Source organism: Pleurodeles waltl, chromosome 7, assembly GCF_031143425.1.
Source record: "Pleurodeles waltl isolate 20211129_DDA chromosome 7, aPleWal1.hap1.20221129, whole genome shotgun sequence".
Taxonomy (NCBI): Eukaryota; Metazoa; Chordata; class Amphibia; order Caudata; family Salamandridae; genus Pleurodeles; species Pleurodeles waltl.
In genome coordinates this window covers 861,278,828-861,299,628 of record NC_090446.1, presented here as the reverse complement: position 1 = coordinate 861,299,628, position 20,801 = coordinate 861,278,828, and the positions used below count along the sequence as shown (strand labels likewise).

At 41.8% G+C, this 20,801-nt stretch overlaps 1 protein-coding gene across 3 annotated transcripts in view; it reads right to left on the bottom strand.

The window, feature by feature from the left end:
- Positions 1-12,066: 12,066 nt before the first annotated feature.
- ATP10B (ATPase phospholipid transporting 10B (putative)) overlaps positions 12,067-20,801 on the bottom strand; it is a 428,501-nt gene continuing 419,766 nt past the window's right edge. For all 3 annotated transcript variants that reach the window (XM_069199372.1, XM_069199373.1, XM_069199374.1), the window contains 4 exons: positions 20,655-20,735; positions 19,974-20,078; positions 17,392-17,576; positions 12,067-15,938 (listed from right to left, as the gene is read on the bottom strand). In XM_069199372.1, coding sequence (XP_069055473.1) covers positions 15,476-15,938; positions 17,392-17,576; positions 19,974-20,078; positions 20,655-20,735 — 834 coding nt within the window. In that variant the 3' untranslated portion in view covers positions 12,067-15,475. The remainder of the gene's footprint in view (positions 15,939-17,391; positions 17,577-19,973; positions 20,079-20,654; positions 20,736-20,801) is intronic.

The following is a 20,801-nucleotide window of genomic DNA, read 5'->3' as shown; positions in this document are numbered from 1 at the left end:
AATGGTTAAGACAAGAAAATGCCAACTCTCTAAAAGTGGAATTTTCATAATTGTGACTTACAATCCCACTTTAACATTAAAGAGCAGTTTAAATTACAATTCTTTAGACATTAAACTCAAATACCTACTTGCTCCTACTTGAAAGCACATATTAAATGTAATACGGGAACCCAATCTATTAATATAGGAAAGGTAGGCCTTTCAGTAATGAAAACCAAATGTAAACGTTTTCACTATGAGGACTGTTGGACCTGACTATTTTTTCTGGGTTATCCCCAAAACATTTTGCCTTCTTCCTCATATTTTTTCCGACCTGTTTTTGTTGGCTTTAGGACTCTGGGCACTTTACCACTGTTAACCAGTGCTAAAGTGCATATTCTTTCTATTTAAGTTGTATTGGTGGTTGGTTTATCCATGATTGGCATATCTGATTTACTAGCAAGCCCCTAGTATAGTGCAGCAGGTGTGCACAGGGTCTGTTACTCAAATGCTACCAGTGGACTTGCAGCACTGATTGTGCCACCCACATGAGTAGACCGGCAAACATGTCTCAAGCCTGCCATTGCAGTATCTGAGTACACAGTTTTAAACTGCCACGTCGACCTCCCAAGTACACCCACTTACCAGGCCAATAACTTCCCTTTTTATTACATATACGTCACCCCTAAGGTGGGCTCAAGGTAGCCCCAGGGGCAGGGTGCAGTGTATTTAAAAGGTAGGATATGTAGTGGTGTGTTTTACATGCCCTGATGCTGATTACTATTAATTACATTTTCACTATTGCAAGATCTATCTTTTCCATAGGGTAACATGGGGATTGTCTTGAAATATCTCTTAAGTGTAATTTTCCATTGGGAGCAGATAGAGATGTGGAGTTTGGGGTTTCTGAATTCACAATTTAAAAATACATCTTCTGGTGAAGTTAGTTTTTGAATTATAAGTTTGAAAATGACGTTTTTAGAAAGTGGGCATTTTCTTGCATAACCATTATGTGCTTCTGCCTGTCTGCTGAATACACGTCTGGGTCAGGATAACAGTTGGGCTCTTTGTGCGTTCACACTGGACAGACACAAAAAGGGAGCTGAGGTGTGCCCAGCATATCCTGATGGCCCATCACCAGGCTGATGGCTCTTCCTGAGCTAGATTTATGGTGGGAGGAGCTGACACTTAGACCTGAATAGGGTTGTTCCTGCCCTCACACAAAGCAGTCTCCAACCCCATGGAGTGTGTTTGGGGTTAGGGAAGAGAAATGCAGGGTCTTGTGCACCACAAAGATTTCTCTTTGAAGTTTGCCTACTTCAAAGACAGAAATGGGTATACATCTGGCCTGGCGAATACTTCTAGACTGAGACATTCTGCCAGAAAGAAGAGCTGGATGCTATAGGAGGGACTGACACTCTGCCTGTTGCTTTGTTGTGCTGGCCTGTTGCTTGCTGCTTCTGTCCTGGGAGTGAAAGGACTGGACGTGGCTTTCTACATCTTGCTTCCAAAGGTTCTCCAAGGGCTTGTACTGAGCTTGCCACCTGTTAAGAAGCCTCGGGACATCAAAGACTTCATCTGCAGTGCCTGGGCTCTTCTGCTGAGAGTACTAACTTGCCAAGTGGTGCCAACTCCAGTTCCTGGGCCCTTGGAAGTGCAAGCTGGCAATCTGAAGGAGAAAAGCCATACATAAATGTTCCGTGTTGGAAGAATTGCTGCAGGGCCTGTCTCAAGGCTGAAGAATCAATGCAGCACCTGCCCCGCGGCTGGAGAATCGACACAGCTCCTGTCTGGTGGCTGCAAAATTGATGCAGCACCTGCTTCACCGTGCTGCCATCAACACAGCACATCTGGATTTTTCAGGCATCATCCCTGGGTGCCAATTTTTCATCAACCCCACAACACAGTAAAGAACCTGGGCCTCGTGTCCGGTAATCAGTCACCTTTACTGCGAGGAAAGCATAGCTGCATCACCTCCCCTGCGCAGTAAGGAACCAACATCTCACTTGCGAGGAAACAACTGACACATCACCTCCCCTGCGCAGTAAGGAACCAACGCATAACTTTGCTTTTCAAGCACCTCACCTCCCAGGTGGCCCGCATTTCCATGCATCCCAGGTACTTTGTGCTAAAGAGATACATCCATTTATTCCTATCGATTTTTTGACTTATGTTGGGTTAAAAAAGGTGTGTGTGTGCATCCACACACACACACACACACACACACACACACAAATACTCTTCACATTGCCTCTGAGATAAGCCTGTCTGTTTGGCCCAAGCTACCAAAGGGGTGAGCAGGGGTTATCTTAGCTGTGTGGCTCCCTTACCCTGACTAGAGTGAGGGTCAATTCTTGGACAGGGTGCAAACCACTGCCAACTAGAGACTCCATTTGTAACAAGGACATTTAAAAGTACATCTCCAGCTTTTTAAATACACTGCACCCTGCCTTCAGGGCTGTTTAGGGCCTACCCTATGGGTGACATATGTATTGAAAAGGAAGGTTTAGGCCTGGCAAAATGTTTCATTTGCCAGGTCGATTTCACAGTTGAAAACTCTGCACACAGGCTGCAATGTCAAGCCTGAGATGTTTAAAAAGGCTACTTTTTTGCTCTGCTGCTCTCTATTAACATTTAATTACAGGTCATGGGTACATTTAGCACAACTTTACTAGGGATTTTGCAGATAAATTGCACAAGCACTTTAGCAATGGTTAGCAGCAAGTGTGCAGTGTTATACGCTTCCTATTAGGATAACAGGAATGCGTATTAGGACAACAGAACTTAATATTGTGGAGGACTGACTCCATCCACACCATCATGAGCTGCTGGCCCAATTCTGGGCTATCTCACAATGCATCGCCCAAACCCCTAACCTTACTGGGGTGGAAGGTGATTATGGCAACCTAAACTAGATACTCTGACTTCCAAGAAAGTCGTGGAAACAGCTCTTACCCTTTTTCTATTACTCATAGATGTCCATTCGAATGCACAAGAGGTGTAGGAGATGCGTTTTAATACATTTATTGTAACAATTGTAGTCCTGCATAGAGCGAATGAGCTGCGATAATTAGGCAGATGAAACAAAGGAAAGTAACAAGCGTTATGAACATGGTAAAGAAAATAAATTGTCCAACCATGTTAAATGATTTCTAGAGATTCCTACTCGACACTAAGCCCAGACTGACAGCATAGTGCATGTATCTTCTGCAATCGCCCCATCTAAGAGGATATCCTTAACCCCCATACCTGAAGAACTAAATCAGGAATCAGCATGTAGCATAGCTGGCAATCCTTTTTGGGAAACTGGGAGATTAGCTCCAGCAGAGCTGCATGTTGAACATTGCATTCATCCCAAGATGGTCGCGGCTGGAGCGCCCTAAGCCTCCCCTGGGTCAGTGCATCATTTCTATAATAAAAGCCACACTGTGTTAGAGGCACAGCTCTGATGCAATGCTACGTTTAGATGTCAGAAGCTATCTCCGAATGGACAAGGCGAGTACTAAGATATCGTGTTCTGTGTTCCTAGCCTTGAACAGAACGTACTGATTATATGTGAAGAAAAGGCTAAATAAAACAATCAATCTGGTACCATATATTCCTAGAATAATATAATGCAAACAAGGTGTGTAAAATGTCCCTGCTAAAAGTGATGCAACTAAAACATGTAAATGTAAAATCTAAAACGAAGGTAAAATGGGACCAATGTGGGTGTTCAAAAGGGCAGCAGAGTCCTAAAGCCAGCAAGAATGAAGTCTGCAAAAACCAGAGGATGGAATGCACAAAACTGGGGGAAACCATGCTGAGGATGTCATGTTCAACAGTGGTTTTGAAAGACATTGATACTTTGAGCAAGGACAGGAAATACGTGCATTACTAAATCTCCAAAGAGGAGAGTCTGGCTATTGGAACTTTAAAAAATATTGGAGATTGTAATGAAAGTAGCAGATAAGGGAGGAGGAATAGTTACCAGAATACTAACCGTTATTGCAGGGAGATCATCTGCCACCTGTGTGACAAAAATTGCTATCAGACATAGGGCATGAGATAATAAAAAAAAAAATCAGATCAATAATTTGGGAGTTAACAGAGCGAACATTTGATTTTCTGAGCAAAAATTAACAGGATTTCTCAATAACATCACCACATACCCCAGAAATATACACTCTTGCTAAGATGCATGAAAGAATAAAATGATCTCCGGGAAGGCCCACAGTCCCTGGTGATGGGTCTGTTTTGGAGCTCATATGCCAATATAGTGATTTCTTTCTAAAAGCACCAATTTCCAGTACCAGCGCCTATATCAGAGACAGTGCACACTCCATTAACAAGGTTAAGGACAGGGAATTTGACACCAGTAGGAGCATACTGGTAACAATGGATATTTAGTCGCTGTATACTAATATGCCACCAGGGGAAGCCCTGCATGTGATTTAGGACATTCTGGGCCAGTGTAAACAGCCATGCAAGGTACCCAGCTGGTTTATGATTGCTCTATTGGATATTGCCCTGAGCTAGGACTACTTTAAATTTGATTTGAAAATGTATTCTACTTTCAGACTATGGCTATGGGTGCTGGCTTTCCCCCGATCTAGCGAACATGTTCATGGCAGATTTTGAGGAAATACATTTTTCACCCTGTTAGATCTGACAGCCTTAGGATGGTCATCCCCTCAACTTTTTGCCTGCCTCTCTCCACTTTTCTAACACTGTTTTTGCTGGCTTTAGGACTCTGCGCACTTTACCACTGCTAACCAGTGCTAAAGTGCATATGGTCTCTCCCTTAAACATGGTAACATTGGTTTATCTCCAATTGGTGTATTTGATTTACTTGTAAGCCCCTAGTAAAGTGCACTACATGTGCCCAAGGCCTGTACATTAAATACTACTAGTAGGCCTGCAGCACTGATTGTGCAACCCACATAAGTAGCCCCTTAACCATGTTTGAGGCCTGCCATTGCATGTGTGCAGTTTATATGCCACTTCGACCTGGCATTTAAAAGTACTATCCAAGCCTGTAACTCCCCTTTTCCTACATATGTCACCCTTAAGGTAGGCCCTAGGTAACCCACAGGGCAGGGTGATATGTAGGAAAAAGGCAGGAAATGTACATATGTATTTTATATGTTGTGGTAGTGAAAAACACCTACAATTCTTTTCCACTACTGTGAGGCCTGCTCCTTTTATAGACTGGAATTAGGTTTGCCCTCATATACTTTTTGAGTGGTAGATTCTGATCTGAAAGAGGTAACCAGGTCATATTTAGTATGGCCAGAATGGTAATGGAAAATCCTGCTTATTTGCGAGGTTGTATTTTATATCACTGTTTTAGAAATGTCACTTTTAGAAAGTGAGTATTTCTCTGTACTTAAAGCCATCTGTGCCTTACAGCCTGTCCCCAATCATCGTCTGGTCTGTGCTAGTTGACAGCTCCCTTGTGCATTCCACCCTGACAACCCCAAACACAGGACACTCAGTCACACCTGCATTCATCAGCATACTGAATGGGTCTTCCTGGGCTTGAAAGGTGGAGGAGCTGACACATTTCAAAGGCCAGTGGCCTGCCCTCTCGCAATGGACTACTAAACCCCCTACTGGGACCCTGGCAGACAGGGCTGAAGTGAAAGGGGAACATATGCACTTCAAAACCACTCTTTGAAGTCTCTCCCGCTTCAAAGGCATTTTTGGGTATATAAACTGGGTCTCTGACCCCACCAACCCAGACACTATAGATCTTCACCTGCACCTTGTCAGAGGAGCTGCCTGGGTGGCCAAAGGACTCATCTGGACTGCTTTGCTGAGAAGGACTGCTGCCCTGCTAGCATCTGACTTTGCTGAGAAGGACTTGGTCTTCCCCCAAAAGTGCTCTCCAAGGCCTTGCCTCCTGTTTTCTAAAGTCTCAGGGCCAAAAAGACTTAGGGGGTCATTCCGACCCCTGGACGGAAGCACCGCCAACAGGCTGGCGGTGCTTCCCTGCCCATTCTGACCGCGGCAGTAAAGCCGCGGTCAGAAAACCGGGTCCGGCGGTTTCCCGCCGGATTTCTCCGGCTGGGCGGGATTCTGACCCCCTTACCGCCAGCCTGTTTCTGGCAGTTTACACCACCAGGAAGAGGCTGGCGGTAACGGGTGTCTAGGGGCCCCCTAACAGGGCCCCAGCCTGCTGAAAAGCGCGACGGGTGCAACTGCACCCGTCGCACACCTGCAACACCGCCGGCTCCATTCGGAGCCGGCTTCAGTGTTGCAGGCCCCCATCCCGCTGGGCCAGCGGGCGCTAACAATGTTAGCGCCCGTCGGCCCAGCAGGAAGGTTGGAATGGCTGCAGCGGTCTTTTGACCACGGAGCGGCCAAATGGCAGTTCCCGCCAGGCGGGCGGCGACCGCCGCCCGCCGGGGTCAGAATGACCCCCTTAATCTCTTCAGTAAACCCCTTTTGCATTGAAAATTGTTGCACCGCCTGCCGAAATCGACACAAAGCCTGTATTGTGACCAAGAAATTGCCACACAACAGACCGGATCGACGCAGCCCTGACTTCCCAACTGGAAATTCAATGCAGTGCCTGCCTTACGGTATAAAATTTGCATTGCCTACTGGATCCACACAGCACCCATGCCTTTTTCCAGCACGTCAAGGATTTTCCCTGCATCATCTCTGGGCATCAAAATATCCCGACACCGCAGTGAGGGACTAAGACTGCATGCCTAAAAATGACACAAATCCCTTTCAGCGTCCACACATCTCCTCCTCTATGGTCTCTGTGCGTCATTGTTGGCGCATACCAGGTACTGTGTGTAAAAAAGAAACAACTGCTTCTTTTTAAGGATTAAGACTCTTTTAAACCTTTTAAAAGTGATATTTCAACTTGTGCTTATTGAATCTTTGTTGTTTTTACCTTATTTTATTCAGATAAATATCATATATTTTTCTAAACCTGTGTGGTGTATTTTTGTGGTGTGTTCACTGTGTTACTGTATGATTTATTGCACAAGTAGTTTACACATTGCCTTCCAAGTTAAGCCTAACTGCTCAGTGCCAAGCTACCAGAGGGTGGGCACAGGATAATTTAGATTGTGTGTGACTTACCCTGACTAGGATTGTGGTCCCTACTTGGACAAGGGTGTATACCTCTGCCAACTATAGACCTGATTTCTAACACCCCCCACAGATAACCCTTTCAATGAGAACATCGTACAGTGCCTGAGGAACATCACCAATGTTATTCTGATTTGGGTAGGACCGGAGTCTATGTTGCGTGAGTTCCATACCTGGTTCAATTGCAGATCCGAACACATTCAATTAATCTATTCACCAATATAGTGCAAATACCATTCGTGGACCTTTGGGTGAACATGGATGAAGGCAAGATTTTACATCATTCAACAAGAAGCCTACAGTGAGACGCTATCTACTGCAGTATCAAAGTCCCCACCCCAGAGGTCTTAAAGGTAACCTTCCATTTGGCCAGGATTTTTTCAAAGAATCAGACATCTTAGGATCAAGACTAATAGAACGAGCTTCACCACATAAGGGTGGTCATGCAAGAGATTATGGTTTAATCCAAGAAAGGTACTCCTAGGACCCAGAGTATGGGAAGAAGACTTATCTCACCTAATGTGTGCCAGCACATTCAGCACAATGACATTAAAATATGCCCTAAAACATTGAGACTTAGTAAAAGATCAGTTATCCTGCACAGACAAGCCACTATTTTCTTTTTTAAGGGGTGCAAATTGAAGTATAACATTGTCATGACAGCTTTGCCCAAGAGAGCTTAAACCACACCAACTTCACAGTGCGGTTTACCTCTTGGTAGATCACCAGAAACATGGGAGATGTCTAGCCTGCAAATATACCAATAACCCAAAAACCTTCTGTCATGGAAATTTAAAAATTAATTTGAAAAGGTTTACTAAGCGCAATTCGTGAAATGTGACTTATGCCATCTGATGCCCCTGTGACTTTATCTACATCCGTCATGCCACCTACATGGTCAAGAGTCGGATCCTGCAACATACAAGCTTCATTAATTGCACAGTCACAGGTGCTCCCCCTGCAGACCATTTTCAAGAACTGGGGCACACAACTGAGGAAACTTGCTGGCAACTGTTGGAGAGTAGGAGACATCTTCAATTTGTTGATAAGGAAGAGCTTCAGTGGATCGATCGAGTGGGTCCGATATTATATCTTTTCTATTCTAACTATAGTGAGGTGTTTTTGTTTGCGGTTTAGTTTCTTTTGGGCTTTGGTGTCAAATATACATGTTTATTTGCATCACGGCTATACTGTAAACATTTATGATGCACGACACTCTACAGTTGAGTTTCAAATGGGCCCATTCATGCCTGAGGGTTTGATTGGGTTTATATTTTGTTTAGTTTCAGGCCCCATGGTTTTATTGGATGTTACTCATATTTAACATGTATGTGTGCTGAGACATATTTACTATTTCATTGAGCGAAATCTATATTCCACAATAAGCAACATGACATTCAGCAAGAATCCAGGTACTCTTGTGCAGCCTTGTACATCGCATTTTCACATAAAGACAGGAGATAGTATTTCTTCTGTCAAATGTAGTCTCCAAATATTCGAGTACCACAACTCTTCAAAGGTTGCTTCCACAATGTTTTCAACCAGGACTGAGTTAGAACTTTTCATAAGCCGTTTGCAGCCTGTATTTTTGTAACAATTAAAGCGGGATACAGTGCTTGAACCCGTGGCTATTTCGTCTTGCAAGCTGCCCGATACACAGATGCAAGGCCAGAGTAAGTTCCTTTTCATTCAGCTTGAGGCCGGAGGGTTTCCTGTACACGGCGGACTTTCTTTTTGCTAATTTGTTTCTGCAATTTCATGTTTACAGATCAGCAACCGACCAGCATGACAGTGCTTTTTCTGGAATGGAAGAGAGCGATTTTCTACGTGATTACAATTATTGGCAGTGAGTGGTGACTTTTATCAATGTAACACGCTTTTGCTATAAATTATGCGACTTGTTATTGATTACGTTTAGGGAATATGTGTGCCAACCAATTCGTCTGTGTTGTTGCCTTAATTTCCTTTTAAAGGGATTTGTCCTCGTTTCCTTGTGTACCCATTAATGGACACAGTTTACGTTACGACATTTGGGGGAGCGGGGGTGAAAAACCATGAGAAATCACGGCTCGCCCAGTTACTCCTAAATACATTTTTAAGCCCATTGTAATATGAGAAAGGAAAGGTTGGGGAATGAATGTGCAGGGAATGGTCGCCAATTAAATTAAGGGTTTGGTCATCTTCTTACCGCCTCAATATCCTATGATGTTTAAGAGAGATTTAAAACCATGACTAACTTTGTTCACTTTCTGGGTCATTTGCATACGTTTAAGAAGGGTGGGGGTACTACTTCACGGGGCAGGATTGCCAATTAAACAATTCCGTCTTCTTTTTACCCCGTAGATACACACATAGGAAGGTTTTGAAGCCAAACACCTTCTGCACAAAATATATTTTTGTATGTTAAGTGATATGCTCAGTATGTACTGTTTGAGCACACACTGATGGCAGGGCCATATTCCTGATTGAGGTTTTCACTCGCTTGCCTCTATAGGTGCTTCTTACATTCAGTCCTGATGAAGACTCCTCAAAATTTGCCCGGGGGGGGGGAAGGGGGGGCGGATTTCGAAACATCAACACTATGACAGGCAGATTGACATTGTTTTTCGCCAGGATTCTACTGAACATGATGGTACAATTCTAAAAATTGCATTACAGAACAATCTGCATTGTCTTGTTCTTGTTTTATGATTACACATATACTCACCTATAACACATTCACTACGCTGATTACTGGAACACCTCTTTCATGTAAAAATATTGAAAGCGTTTTTTTACCAATCTGTAAGCATAACTGAAATTGAAACCCATTTTGATATTTCTGTATAGGTTGATTTTGTGATTAAAGGGAGCCTAGGCTTATGGCTTCCTCCAGTGGAACCACTGTTTGCCTGACTTTTCAGCTAGGCTGCTGTGGCAGCCATAGAGTCATACTTAACTTGGTGACTTTCATGGTGTCCTCATGCCTTGGATGAGCACACATTGCAAATAAATAACACCATTATTCCTGCACCACCATTTTACCAGGGTTCACCAATATGTCAGTTCCAGCAGTTAACAAGGGGCAGGTGCTGGGCAATGGACGTAAAGCTTATCCATGGCCTTGCATGCACACACGGACAAATACAAGACATTGTCTTTAAACTTACATTCAGCTAGCACTCTTTTCTCAAGTCCTGCTATGGGCTGTTTCAACTCTCCCACCTCAATCGCACAGAATTGCGTATTGTCTGAGAATCTTGGGCTGGACATGAAGGTATGGAGGTACCTGTTTGGTGCTCCGGGAGGAAGGAGAGAACAAGCAGTTGTGTAGGGCCTCTCTGGGACAGGATAGAGGCAAACAAAGGAAGTTTGGTCAGGATGTCAGTGCAGGAAGAGACCAGGAGACGGGTGAGCTATTTCAGTGCATCTTGGAGGTAGGAGTTGGGCAGGTTTGTGTTGCTTCTCAGGGTGTTGGGGATGGGGGGAAACACAGCAAATTGGAAAGTCTCTCTCGGTGCAGAAAGAGCAAAGTTATAGGTGAGTTTGATACTCAAGGTACAAGTTCGCATGTGCTCCTGGTGGGAAAGCGAGATCAGTCTTTAAGCCAGAAAATCATCTGCCCTCATAGAAACTTCCCCTCTGGCTGAGGGATTTTGTTTTTCTATTTTGTTATTTTTCATGCTGTAAACAGACACTCTTTCTCTGTTTTTTAGGTCTTACCTGAGACAGCTCATGTGCTGTCACTTGTGAGACATTTTGTTCCCATAAAAGAGGCTTAGGGCAAGCACAATACTTACCATTGCTTGGCTTCATCATCACTCATTTCCTTGCTTTTCAGTGGTTAGCTTGTGCCCGTTTGACTTTCGCTTCGTGTGCTCGTCCCTTCTCTGGAGCATGGACCAAGTACTGCTTCCTCTTGGCAGCCAGTGTCCTTCAACTAATTGTGTGCTTACGGCAGTGCTTTTATTTATTTATTTTTTTAAAAGATTTAGCACTCAAGAGTGTGTGCGTTTGCAAGCCATATCCTCTCCTCTCCCCTATCCTTTGCTGTGTAATTGTGTGACAGGTTACTCTTTCACAAATGTGACGAATAGCCTGTCCACCTTGTTACAATCTCATTGGCTATAATGTGATCTTAATACGGCGGGATATCCATTGAATTTGTGATGGAGTATTCCCATCTGCCAAACTCTGAATCAGGCTCTCTGTTTCCCATGCTCACTGTGCCACTGGAACCAAGCTACACTCCACTGAAAAGCCCCAATCAGGGTGAAAGTGGTATTGGGTTGCTTTTGTTCCTGTTCAGGGAGGACCTGGTCTGGCAGTTTGGGCAAGAGTGTTCCTATTTGAGCAGGATCAAGACTGACTGGCATATCTGTGGGTCCAGTCTGAGGTGGCATGGTGGGCAACTGAATGATAAGCTAGAATGCTACTCCATGCAAATGCCAGTAGCTAGACTAACTGCAAGCATTCTCCCATCACCTTTTGTGTGTTTTGTGTTATTTGTGGGCCAAGTGATCTGGAGATTTAGCAATGCAAATATACCTTCAAGAGATCATGCACTGAGAAACTATCTTTAGTACTGTCAAGGGTAAGAGATCTATGCCTTTCTATTGTGTGCAGTCGTATGATAAAAACCACTTGCCCTAAATCATTTTGGGACATTCAACACTACTGATGACCTTGGGCAATAGTGATGCTAATGGTGACAATTAAATACAGTCGTTTACTTTATCACTGCTCTAGATGCTAATCATCCTGTTGTCTGTAAAACAATGTAAGTGAACTAAAAGATAAGCAAACAAAAACTTAGTGCTTATTTGTTTGCACCAACTGTTTACTGTTCAAGGAAGTACAGTACATTCAAACGCAATCAAGTACAGTAAACATAGCACCTACGGAGGATCAGTATGTAAGGTGCAGTCACCAAAGTTTAGCATTCTCTCATGCAACCAATAATCACTTGGAGAAAGAACTGCAGCACGGATGTAGGTAAAATATCTGAAACCACGGAAGTGAAGCATATTTAAAAAACACTTTTATTTGGTCTAGCACGTTTATCGTTACTAAAAGAAATGTACAAAAAGTTGCTTGTGCCTGGCAATAAAGGTAGACAAAACAGACAAAAAAAGAATGAAAAAATATTAATCACATTACTATACAAATAACAATCGCCTCTCCAATAAAATAAATAAGTTACATTAAAGTCTTGCATAGTTAAGAATCTCCTTGAGTCACATTGTTTGTCGATTAGTGTAAACTGAACATTTTGATTCTCGAGAGCACCAAGAAAAGTTCGCATTAAAGATAGTAACAGGTTCTGTAGGGGACAAAAGCAAATTGGCACTTTTATCTTTTTGGGCTCCCCTCCCCACATAAAAACAGGTTTTAAATTTTATTCAGATGCAAGAGAGCCTCCAGGGGCAGCACATATGCGATATTAATAAATGAAGCATGGTATTAACACCCACTTTATTAAGAAAAAAAACCGAGAGCCATGTCGGAAGAGGAAGGGAGGATGTTGATCCGTAATGCTCCTAAGTAATGGGGAAAATACCTGTGCTTAATTACAGACACTCATAGGTGAAGCTTAGCAGCATAGAGGAAGCCAGTGCTTCCTTTTTCAGGGTAGAAAACACGTTTGTGGAAGACACCATGTTTTTATTTAAATTAAAGCGCCCCCCGTTTGGCACAGAATGTTCTTTTCGAGGACAGCTTTTACAGTCTGTTGTGAGAGAAGTACACAGCAAAAAAACCTTTTGAGGTCAGGTGCAGGTGTAACTTGGTTACATTTGTTGCCTGACTGAAAAAAGGCACCATATACATATAACAAAAGAAGCAAGAAAATGTGTTTCCAAATTTAGTATACGCTACGGTTTATCTCTTGTAATATAACACTACCTGGGGTAAACGTTTACTTTGATTGTGAACATTTTTTTTATTTATTAAAACTTATTTGTTTACATTTTCCCCCTTAATTTCTCTTTGACATGACATTGCCACATCTCTTCTCCATCTCACCAGTGTGGCTTTTTACACCATCTGAGATCATTAATGATCTATGGGAGAAAGGGAAATGGAAATATAGAAATACGGTGTTGTTTGAATGAAAAACTGGTAACAGTTAGAAGAAATGCATCCTTCCCATTGTTTGATGACAAAAAGAAAGCCATGTCTCCCAAAAGACAAAGTAGAAGCCAGCAAAAAATAAAAATATACCATCCACCTTCATGGTGAATGTGATAATGACAAAAAATAAGCTTCAATTTGTGCTCATGAAGCATTACGCACAGTATCCAAGATGCTGCAGAAATATTTCACATTCCTACTTTTCGCCAATTGGCCTCCAAAGGATATTCGCTGATGTATAAATGTTTAGCAAAATGGGTCATTTGAAAGCCTCAGTTTAGACGAAAATAGTAATTTTACAAAGCCATTTTACATTTTCTTAGGTGCAAGATTCATATGCAATCTATCGTCCTGGTGGCCTATACGAGTGAGGCTAACTTTCCAAAGTGTGAGGTTCACGTCGAGGTGTCTATGGAAGTAGAGAGCAGCCCCGGATTTTTTTTTAAGGAAGACCGTACTGTTAAGAAAAAAAAAAAATTTAAAAAAAAATTCTGGAATGTGTCCTCAACATTTTTTGCGTTAGATGTTTTTCTATTTAAGTACAATTGTGTGCAAGTTTGCCGTTCCTAGGTGTAGCTTACTGTGACAGACTATTTCTGAACAGGGGGCCTATTAGAGGCAATGTAGCTGTAGTTCGACTCAATAACCTGAGTATTCAACTGCAAAGGTGACAATCATGAGCAGAAGGCTACAGCATGTGTAAATGGTTTTGGCTGTTTAGGTACGGTGTTGGTACCCAGTATATGGTGGAGAGCAGCATGTTGGACTTAAAATGCTGTAGTTCGGAAACTACATTTCTTTCTTGCCCAGTTTGTGTTGATGTGCATACTTTCCATCTGGGGTTGAGATCCTCAGATCATAGGACATCACACAGCATAACCTCCCAAAAAGGATTTAATATATTGAAAGAAATATGTATGGTGAGAAGAGTTAGGGACCTCGATTGCTCTCACGTTTTGCTGCTTCATGTTATTTTGAGTATCTTTCAACTTAGTCACAATACCATGCACACTTCGAAAAGCTGTGTAAAAGGAGCAGAATGGAAGTACATGATAATGCGATACAGTTAAGGGTCTATGTTTCCTGGGCCCTTTCCTACTGAAGTGCTACTTCATTTGATACAGTGATATGAACTTTACATCTCATTGAAATATTTTTTAAATAAATAAAGTTAAGTCAAAAGGGGTCAAGCGCAGAGTTCTGGTGGCCATGTAAACCTAGAATAAGAGGCTAAGCATGGGAACTCTCTACTAACAAACTAGAGAGCCACACTCTAAAACCATCTCTGCACCACACTGGGACATTATTAATCCTGGATAACATGACTCATAAAAAATACAGTTAAAAAAATAATTATTTCACAAACAAGATTCAGTACAGAGTGAGAAAAAACAACACATTAGTTTGAGTTGCATTGAGGTACTTCTTGAGCATCAGATTCTTAAATGAGAGTACTGAACAACGCCAGGGCCCGTGGTGAGATGAGGTGGCCATTTGCTCTGATTGAGTATACCTGGACATCACCATCTAACATGGTTGGCACTCTCTTCCTGCCATTTTCTTCTTGACATTTGTAAAACTTCGTGCCTGTGGCACATCATTACTAAATGTGATGACTAGGCATCAAATCTTTCACATTTCACAGACAGTGATGCATACATATGTGTGACACAAATAAACTTAGAAGGAGCACGCAGAAGATAAGCTCAATGATACCCTGTATGGTTTTTATATGGCATTCTCTTTCAGTATCATTCAGCCTCCGAAATGACATAAGAAAATCCTCACCCAGTTGCTAGTATCACCCACAAGGTGTTGAGTACCCAGTTTTTTAATAATGAAGTCTCGTGAGAGGCACCAGTAATGCATGTCAGCTGACTCGCAAACATGTCCTAAGATGCCTCTCACTCTGGAGAAGCAATTCTGAAGAACAATGATAACCCTAGCCATGCCAATAGATGATTGCTTTGGACTGTAAGCAGTGGCCATCTCCTAGCTTAGCAAAATTCATACAGCTGGCACAATGGGGAGGCAGGTGAATCTGTAAGCCACTGGTGTTGCAGCTTGTTTAAAAAATCTCCTCGAAATTTCACATATTGCACATTCATAATTCCTTCACAGGACCATCGTGAGTTTGTGTTTAATATTTCACAGCTAAAAACAAGGAGAGTTGGTGGTGCCCTTCCATTCCAACTGTGTAGAGGTATCCCAATATGGGATGTAAGGCACTGTTGGTCTGGATGGAATGTAAGTTTTCCTAGGCCTCTCTAGACCCAAGTGAGTATTAACCATCGTTTCACACAGTGACCACACTGATAGATCTTCTATGATTAGCTCTTGTAAACTCCTCTGTTTCACTAGTCAAAACTCCATCCTGACCACGGGCAGTTCTACTCCTCTCAGGCACCATCATCCCGTGCAGTGTCTGAGAAGGCCTAGATGATCTGGAGGCAATACCCTCAGAAGCCTCTTCCACATAGAAATTGATAGAGTTGCAGTTGTCATCCTCGGGCTTCAGGATATATGTGCCGCCAGGGAACCTCTTCTCATGGATAGTGGGGAGCACATTAGTTCTTCCTGAAATCCCGGGACCCAACTCCCAATCCGATGGTTCTCCAGTCAAAGTGGCAGTATTTTGGCTCTGCTGTCTCCAGGCTTTGATCTCCTGCTCCCGCTTAGCCTCACTGAGCTTGTCCAGTTGTTGGGCCTTGCGAATGGGGGACAGTCGGAAATGACCTTTTAGTGCCTTGATGTAGTACCTGGCAAGAGGCAACAAGAAGTAGTGAGTTTCTATAAGACACCAGGCTCGCTGATCCACAGTTTATTTTCAAACATTTACTCCATTACTTTCACATAAACAAGTTGAAGTTCTGACAAGCTGTCAATAAACACTTGGGGGAAAGGGTAGAGTTTCATCTTTTTTCATTTTCCACATTACCAAATCACATTCCTGTATGACCAAACATGAGGGGGTTTGACAAATAATGGAATTTGGCCAATCAACAGAGGTGTATAGAAGATGGAAAGACAAGCCCCATTAAATATATAGATGCCAGGGTGCTACAAAAGCTGAAAGAAAAGGAAGGCAAAGGAGGATAATCGAGCAGAATAGGTTTTCAGATGATTCCTGCTTGTTGAATGTTCAGTCTTACGCTGTGGACCTCTGCTGAAGCATTCGCGGAGGTCTTAGCCAATTTTAAGTGAACATTTATTGGGAGAATGATGGTAAATTTCCAATGAAATAGCAGAGCTAATAGCCCCAAAGCATGATAAGTTAAATAATCATCCTCTTAACTCAACTTCTAATCAGTCACATTCACTAAATCCATACAAGGATAGATACATTAAATTCCCCTGCGGAGAATGCTCTTACATCAGAAAGCAGGCATTGAAGAGTTGCATATTGTCAATATCAGATCGAAGATTAAGTTGGAAACAGTCCTGATCGGAAAACTGAAAAAAAGGCAAAACCCTTCAGGATTGCCTTTATACACGGCACAACAAATAATTCCATTCTGGACAGCTGCAATACCTGCTCAGCACACTCCTGTATAAATTGCAGGTTTGGATTACACTATGCATGTATGATCTGAATTTGCTATTTTTAAAATGCGCACACTAGACTGAAAGAACTCTGTGGGATGCCATATCGATACTTGGTTCTGCTAGGGGTTGCCTTGGCAGCGCTGTCAGGCATCCAGATGGCAGGAGGTGTGAGCTAGTGGTTGAAGATGGATTTAGCCTAAGAAGCAGTGCAGCAAGGTAGCATGTGAAATAAACACTACAAAACAGACTAAGTCCCAGACCACCAAAATTAGTATAATACCTGGAAGTCACCCTACAAAATTTTTGTCTGCATGTAAGCACATTATCAAGCATATGCTGTAGGACTGACGTTAGAATAGGTCATTAATCCAATCTTGAAATTTGTGTGATGCGAGTCTAGCTGGATTTTACAAAGGTGAATATTTGCGTTTATAGTTAGCATTCATCAGTTTTGATTTATTTTACGTGAAACCGTGGTTCAAGTACTTGCACACAATGGCATATACCCATCTTGAGGGACAATCAATTTCGTTCTACAGAAGCATCTATAAACTCTTGAAAGGCTATATCATGCTTAGTCTACGAGCCCATCAGTCAACTGTCCAAAAAACAGACAATCATGGTATCACAGGCCAGGACAAAAGAAATCATGTAAAGTATACTAACCTTGGCAGAAGAGCGATAACCGGTGTGATTATACACACAATATAAAATGTGGCTTGAGACATCTGCACCTCCATGAGCCAATATGGTGAAGGGCTGTTGCAGAGTACGCAGATCCCGCTGTAGCCCAATGAGACAACAAAATAGGCCACAATGCTGCCAACAATGCTGACCCAATGGAACCATGTCTGTAAAGCAGAAAGAACACCATTGTTAATATTGTGCTTCAAAATATGTTGAATCATACTGAAGAAAAAGCACCCTGCCTTGGACTCCATGTACAACAGATCATTAGCACCTTTCCATTCAGTTGTATACTACATGGCCCCTAAATGAGGGCCTAGTTTCGATTCCACATCATTTGACAAGTTTGATAAAAATATGTTTAAGTCAACTATCATTTTAAAAATACACAACAGCTGGGTCTGTGTTTGGCACAATCATCCCTTTTGATAGGTTTTGTCCCCTACAGTCCATTAAGGACAATGAGATGCGAGAGGTACCAGAAACGTTTTAAAATAGTTAAATGTTAAAATAAGACATATTTTGCTTGATTAGAAAAAGTAGGATAGTTGGATCTGAACATGAAAACTGAGTCAAAAACAGCTGCAAAGTAAAAATATTGTAGTTCTGAAGACTCCGTCTCACTGGTCGCTTTTCCATCTCACACCTCACATATAACAAGCTAATCCAACTCAATTTATTACCAAATTATCCTTGTATAGTGTCACAAAGAAACTAATCACCATATTGTTCTCTTTAGAAATGTGTATGTACCACAAAAGAGAATAATAATCGTAGACTAGGGGTCATAGCCATTTATGTCCTACTGACTTCCATTGAACCTTGAGTGGGAACACTACTTCATCTACACCATCAATGCATGGTAGGATTTTCTAATTGTTCAGCAAAAATTGATACCTGCAAGACACTAAAGGGATCATCCATGTCACCACTCTTTTTCTATATACACACATGCATCTCTTGGAAAGTCCACTGAGCATCACAACCTGTAGATGTAGGCAAATGACAGTTCAGATCTATCTGTGTCTAAAGGTTGGGCGTGACATTACAGGAGTATCCTATAGTGTTTACTGGATGAAGGCAGTTATCAAAGTAACCAAAATAAAATAAATATAAAAAATGAAATAAAAAAGCAAAAAAAGGTACAAAACGAGGTGGAAAAAATGACCTAACATGAAGGAACACATAAGTAAAAATTGCCATGACGCCACTCCATTGGCTACCGATTGAATGCAGCATAAGATTAAAAGTCATATTTATGATACTCAAGGCCTGCCATGAAATCTAATGAAACATGTCCAATCTAAACCTCACCAGTGCCGATTCTGATACACCCATCACTCTGGCTGTCAAGATCACAAAGGATGAAAAGTGTTTGTGCACTCATCAGATTGCAATGCATGTGACCCATTCCTAATTAATTTTCCAATCATTTGCTCTTTTTCAAACATCTGATAGCTGTTATATTTAGACACATCATGTTTGTAGTAAGCAATAGTGGGCCCAGCTGCACCAAACCTCATCTTTCCCACCCAAATGCTATAAGACCCTCACTCCTCCTCATACCACCAAATGACCTATATACACCATTTAACCTCCATCAATTTGTTTGTATTCTATTGGAGTTGTCAATGAATGTTTCAAATGTTTTGTACAATACAAAAAACAAAAACATCCTGGCAATATCATGTCTGAGTACAGGAATATGGTATTGCTTGTCTATGATATGGATTGTTGCCAAATGGAGCATGATGATAATGAAAAACACACTGTAGTGATTTTCAATTTACTTTAAAAGAGTGTCATTCAAGTAATACTTCTCTACGAAAACGCTCAGCGTTTGGAGAGGGAATAAGTATACGGCTGTAGAGTGGGTTACAAGTGCACACATTTTCCACTGTTCTGTTCCTCAGAACATGTAAAGTGCACACATTTTCCACTGTTCTGTTCCTTAGAATATTTAAATCTCTGGGCAACATAGGAACAATCTTAGATGGCCTCGTCTTTGGCCTTGTATGTCCAATTTCCTTTCTTCAACCCTACCACCAAGGCAAATTTGTTGAACTCCACATAACACCCAAAGGAACAACTTCCAAAAAAAGAGATTACATACCCCACTATATCAGTCTTCTCTGATACAGACAACATTATATCACCATAAACTCTGCATGAATTTTAAAACATCTAAATCCTTTCAATTGGTTAAAAAAAACAGCTGTGGCACTGCATCATTTTGATACCTATGGTATAAATAGGAATTCTTCACAATTGTCTGTGATTTGCTACTTTGGCTGAGAAGGACATTTACTTGAAATTAGTTTAGGAAAAGTGTGTCAAGTTCTTCTCCCACTGAAAACAGAGCTCTAAATCGGGTGCACATTTTAACCAGAATCTAAGCACTATCTACTAATCAAAGCAACACATGCCTTTGTTTTCACATAACTAAGCAACAAAAGATATTTGCCGACTCCAAGCTTCATCAGAGCTCTGTTTTAATGAGCCTCATTGGTTAGTGACTGAATGTGAGAAGCAAGGTTCTATGGCTCTATGATAGTACCTACCCAGGTTTTAATATCTATAGCCAAGTGAAGCAGAATGGTAAAGAGGGAGATGGTGTTTATTGGAGTTCCAAAGGAGAGGATATCAATATCAGAATCCTTGTATACCTGTAAGACAACAAATCAAAGAGGAACATTGGTTAATCTGAAAGAATCACAGGAACAAAGCACATAGGAAAGCCAAAGAACAAGGGTGCGGCTGCACAAAGCTCGGGATGCACATTGATACTGAAGTAATTAAATAGTTCTTACTGGAAGACATGCCTCTCTAAGCTAAGCATTTCTATTTCAATTGAGAAATGGAACAATAAACAAATTTCACAAAGGCATTGATTGCTGGCTGAATAAACGAGTGATCATATACCCAAGTCCTTCAATTATTTGCATGCAACACATTTGGTTTCTGGGCACTGGAAAGACACAATATCTTCACCAAGATATTTAACAATGACTTCCACCAGTTGACCAGACCAAATAAGGGAGCCCCATTGTACAATCTGGGCAAAAAATTGAATCCTTCATGTAAGATGTTTGCGCCATTTTCTCACACAGTCATGTGAACAAATTTTGCAAGTGAAAGTGACTGCAGACTTCTGAACTTTTCTCTCCCTACCTGGTCAAAGGTTTAGACCAGAGTGGATATATTTTGTAAGTTATACAGAGGGAAAATATTTCTATACTTACAAGATATGGGACAAAGAAGCAGATAAGGCTCTGGTAGAAGGCATCCATAATGGCAACCCAAAATGTGGAACTCTTGTAGCACTAGACGTGGGAGAAGAGAAATTAAACTAATATGACTAGTTTGTGTGCTTTACTTCCATAAACACA